Here is a 2,786-nt window from a genome sequence, read left to right on the forward strand (position 1 = left end):
CATTTTTTATATACATGATTCAGTATACATATAAAATTACAAAAAATGTTGATATATATGTTTCAGTATACTGACAGAATTATAAAAAATTTTGAAATATCGATGTTTCAGTATACTGATAAAATTATAAAAAAAATTTGATATATACACATGTTTGAGTATACTGATAAAATTATAAAAAAACACTTTATTAAAGTAATACATTACATCTTAATCAAATATCACCATGACCAGAACCAGGAACTTGAATTGTTCTTTGGCATTTGTTTTTATTGTATTCAAGATTGGCCTCTCTTTTCAAAGACTTTGTGTCTACTTTTGTCATGGTTGCTTGTCTTTGACACAAAGTTAGAGAAATGCTTCCATAGCTATTATAGGTCCACACCTTACCTCAAAAACAGTATTTAAGTCTATCTTAACAAAACATGCAAAATGTAAATGGCTGAAATAAACATGGCATTATCAGAATCTTTTGAGTGGTGCTCCATTATTGGTCATAAATTGTGTTTACAAGATGCTATAGGAAACACTCTTATTGGTAATCAAAACACGATGTGCATAGACATTCTGCTCATAACTTACACATTACCCTGAACATGTGAACTGGACACCTTGACTGCCATGGAGTCAGGTCATGTTGCGAATATAATGCAGTAGTACAATTAAGTACTCTCAAACAACCAGAAATCACTTATTTTAAATAATCACTAAACCACATTCTGAACAAATGATCTTTACATAACAGTTTCTCGAAATACAGCACTTGCTAGAAATGTCATCTAATAGAAAGTTCTCTATGGTCTGGAAGTGTTTTACTGTTAAACATTTTTCCTTGAATATTATGTTACCACAACATATAGGGACAGATTGTTACTTCTTTAACAATACACAATAGAATGCTTAGGAAAGAACACACACACATATATCCCAAAATATTGTCATAATATTCATAGCAACTTATCCAACAATAGAACCTTCCAGATTATACCCTCTTGACAACCTTGTCTCAAAAAGTTTACAAAGGCATTCTATCCCTACATTTTCTTAAGTTTTAATCTCTTTTACATACACTTGCAAACAGTCTGCAGCTAATTTTGTAAGCCTTTATAAATGCAAAAACAAAACTTTATATAAACTTGTATACTTTTCAGTCCAACACCACCAGAGTCTACTCATTCATCCTCAACTCTTAACATGACTACTAGTTTAAAACAAGGTGCCGCATGTGCAGAAACTGGTACTCTTAAATCATTAGTAAACCAGGTTTTAGAATTATAATATTACACTGAAATTCTGATGAAAAAATGGTTAAAAATGAAACATTTTTCCTTTGAATCTCTGAACAGGAACAGAGAATTTGTCTGAATTTAGAAACCAGATTTACCTTTCTACATTTTATAAATGTTTTTCAGATAAAGTTTTATCAACAAATGCTACATTTCATTCATTAACCAATTCCTTTTGTTTCAACTAAGACTTCATCATGGTTTAGCAAAGAAAGCTCTTAGTGTGTTATTATTATAAGTCAATTAATTTTGCCAGGGATCTTCAACACGGGCATGATGAAAACTTCACAGTAGCTCAAAATATCTGTAAAGCATTAATGGTGCAAACAAGATTGATGCATACAACATGCTGTCACTCAAAAGACAGTGCAACACAACAATAGCTTATGCTATTTTCCCCTATTACTTAACCACAAAACATAGAATGTTTGAAGTGAACAAACCTCACTGCTCTGAGAATATAACAAAGAAATCAGATGCCTGTACCCTATCATTATCAACCCCCTGGGTAATATTATAAACTTGCAAACCTTTTTTTTTAAAAAAAGAAAAGTAGGTTACCTCAGTATATTACCTAAATTTAAAAGCTACGACTTATAACTACAAGATACGCTTCTAATTCCATACCAAGAATCATCCCATAAGCCTTCCTCTAAACTCTTTTCCAATAACTGAATAAGTCAATAGTCTTTCTTACCGTTAAAAAAAAAGGAGACTAAAACTAAGTGTGAGCAGTATTTCAAGAAAAGCCTAACAACTCAGCTTTAACTACTGATCTGTACACTGATAATTGTGTATTCGATTTGAAATCAGAACATCTAGCTACACCGTAATTTTATATACAAATATATATTCAAATTTATAACTTACCAAATCCCCTCCTCCCATCTTCTTTCAAATTACAACTAATCGAAGTTCAGTTTTTCTACTTAGTCCAGCCACCCACTGACCTAGCCTATTTAGATTCTTAACTTTTAAGTCAACACACTATTTCCTAAATTTCAAGTTGATTGAAGCCTTAAACTTTTATAGTTACACACAGTTACAGCACTACTTTACGTCTAACATTAGCAAAAATATACAACGGCTGCACATTTTAATCTTTTTTCTTTTCTTTTTCTTTTTTTTTGTACCCAAAAAATTAAAATGACCAACAGAACTGCCTAAACCTAGTTCTCACTAACATAAAAATATATATTTCTATCGAAACAGCAAGAGATTTCAGCTATATTTACGCCACCTTTCAATTAAATATCAACCGCGCATCTATTAGGCTATATAAACACTAAAAATTTAATTTTCAATTTTCAACTACATGTAGATTTTACATAATTTTTAACTCCGCAAGATATATATACATTTCAATGTCACAAAGAATAAAAAATATAAAGTTTACTACAGATACTTTCAAAATTATACTATTAAAATCCATTAGCAATGCAAAATACAGTTAGAAAAAATGTGGGAAATCATACATAGTGTTACGTCTCCGTTCGTTAG

General features: G+C 30.7%; 1 protein-coding gene across 1 annotated transcript in view; it reads right to left on the minus strand.

Moving 5' to 3' along the window:
* The window catches only part of LOC106476183 (pre-mRNA-splicing factor CWC25 homolog), a gene marked incomplete at its 3' end in the record, with an annotated part of 15,075 nt that extends 12,561 nt beyond the window's left edge, over positions 1–2,514 (minus strand). The window contains exon 1 of the mRNA XM_013936851.2: positions 2,157–2,514. Within this exon, the coding sequence (XP_013792305.2) occupies positions 2,157–2,174 (18 nt within the window). The remainder of the gene's footprint in view (positions 1–2,156) is intronic.
* Positions 2,515–2,786: the final 272 nt, after the last annotated feature.

This window comes from Limulus polyphemus, unplaced genomic scaffold (genome assembly GCF_000517525.1).
Source record: "Limulus polyphemus unplaced genomic scaffold, Limulus_polyphemus-2.1.2 Scaffold9992, whole genome shotgun sequence".
NCBI classification, from domain to species: Eukaryota; Metazoa; Arthropoda; class Merostomata; order Xiphosura; family Limulidae; genus Limulus; species Limulus polyphemus.